Source organism: Poecilia reticulata, linkage group LG20 (assembly GCF_000633615.1).
Source record: "Poecilia reticulata strain Guanapo linkage group LG20, Guppy_female_1.0+MT, whole genome shotgun sequence".
Lineage (NCBI taxonomy): Eukaryota > Metazoa > Chordata > Actinopteri > Cyprinodontiformes > Poeciliidae > Poecilia > Poecilia reticulata.
Window position 1 is genome coordinate 6,759,669 of NC_024350.1, and position 2,040 is coordinate 6,761,708.

Sequence of the window (2,040 nt, forward strand, 5' to 3'; positions counted from 1 at the left end):
TATATTACCTCATCTATTTTTTTTCTAAATCAACAGTGCAAATTCCAATTAAAACCTTGACATGACATTTTACCCTGTATATCATTAAAATATATCATTGTCCATAATGGTACTTTGATTAGACTTCTTAACAGGAATAATAGAAAATAAAGGTAAAAGTGCTAGGAGGCGTGGTCCTGTCTGCTCAGACTTCCTCCAGGCTGCAAATATGTAAATGGTGTATGCTATTGCTCACTTTTCTGACTATAAGATATTTTTTCCAACTGCAGCTACTTTAAAAATAGCTCCAAAAAGGTCTGCATCCTACAGACTCACTCACTACTAATTTCAGAACTGGTTCTACTCTCATATCATGAAACACAACAATAATTCCGAGTGCTCTGTAATGTCTTCCAGGTTTCACAAGAAGAGATCTGGAACTCCATAACAGCTTGGTGGAGGTGTAGTACTACACTGTTCTCATGATAGAAAAACTCCCCAGACAAATGATGTATCAATATGCTCTTTAAATTAGTCAAAATCACCTGTTGTCACCTGTCATGACTGTTTTATCTGATTTTTAATGTTTCTGTTTTCCCTTCTAACTTCCTATAGATTTCATTTACTGACTAACTGGGCATTGAATTGTGAGCCAGTAAAACTGAGGGAGCTGTTTAACATGAGGATCTAAACTTCTTGATAAAACATCTTCCTCCATGCATAGCAGCAGGCAGCGACAGGAGACAACGTACACACAGATCTCCAAGACAAAAAGCAGCTCAGCAGTCTGACTGCCCAGAGGTCATCAACACACAAGGGAATAAACACTGACCTATTTTGGATAAAGACACTTTCTGTCTGTAAGATGTGTGAAAACCTGGTCTCATTAGGGTCTTACTGCTAATTGTTAAATGATTGGAAGCTTCATTTTTCTCACAATCAAAACATTGGCCTTTGTAATAATGATGGCTACATTTAGTATATGGAGGATGTTTTCTGCCATAATCCAAAGACACACACTTTCAGTTTGAGAGCAGTATTTCATGTCCTTTGTTCTCAAAACTTTTTAAATTCTTGCTTACATTTTAATTTTGAAAGCAGGACTTCCTGTCTTTCTTCTCAGAACTTGCAATGATTCCACTCAAAACTTCTCCTCGCGCTCACACTTTGCTTACAAAACTCTCCGCTTGGTGGAATTTTTGTGCTATAATCCAAGAGCACACATTTTCAGTCTGAAAACAGGCAACAGCAAGCTGAACCTCAGCTTGGATTGCGTGACCTCTCCCTAACTGTGCTGGCTGCCGTTCGATGGAAACATGTTCCTCCTGTCTGTACGTCGCTAACAACATTTTTAAAAGACATTTAATATATGAACTGATTTTCCATAATTTAGCTTATGTATGTAATGTACGGTGTTTTTGGTCACCAACTCTGTGTGTAACGTTTTTCGTGTGCTGAGGAACGATCACAAATGGCAGAGAACATATTCGAGGTGAGGCAGGCAGTTTTCTTGCCTCATGGCAGGGGGCGCTCATGACCCCAGACATTGGTCTTGTGATTCCACGTCGCTGTCACTAGTAGATAAGTGAAGTACAGCAGTATATTGTTTTCTCTTTTCTTCCGACGTCAACGTGGAAGACGTTGACCACGCCTGTGCTACCCAAGCTTCTGTGTAGTCCTCCAGCATAACTTCAACATGAACCTGTGCCTACAGAGTGTCTCTGTGATATAGAAAAAACCCTGTTTTGTTCCAGTGCCAAAAATGCAGCATCCCTGTGACTCCAAGGATTACAGGCCTGTAGCACTGACCTCCCACATCATGAAGTCCCTGGAGAGACTCGTCCCGGCGCAGCTCCAACCCCTGGTACAATCACACTTTGGAGCTCTTGCAGTTTGTCTATCAACCCAAATTTGGAGTTGAGGACGCCGTCATCTTCCTGCTCAACCGTGTCACTGCAAAAAGTCCCCTTTCAAAAACAAGAAAAAAAAGTACAAAAATAGGGTATAATTTTCTTAAAATAAGAAAAATTATCTGCCAACAGAACAAGAAAATTTATCTTG

General features: G+C 40.0%; 1 protein-coding gene across 2 annotated transcripts in view; it reads left to right on the plus strand.

The window, feature by feature from the left end:
• LOC103482344 (sialic acid-binding Ig-like lectin 7) overlaps positions 1-829 on the plus strand; it is a 7,906-nt gene extending 7,077 nt beyond the window's left edge. For both annotated transcript variants that reach the window (XM_008438455.2, XM_008438456.2), the window contains 2 exons: positions 397-440; positions 595-829. In XM_008438455.2, the coding sequence (XP_008436677.1) occupies positions 397-427 (31 nt within the window). In that variant the 3' untranslated portion in view covers positions 428-440; positions 595-829. The remainder of the gene's footprint in view (positions 1-396; positions 441-594) is intronic.
• The last annotated feature ends 1,211 nt before the right edge of the window (positions 830-2,040 follow it).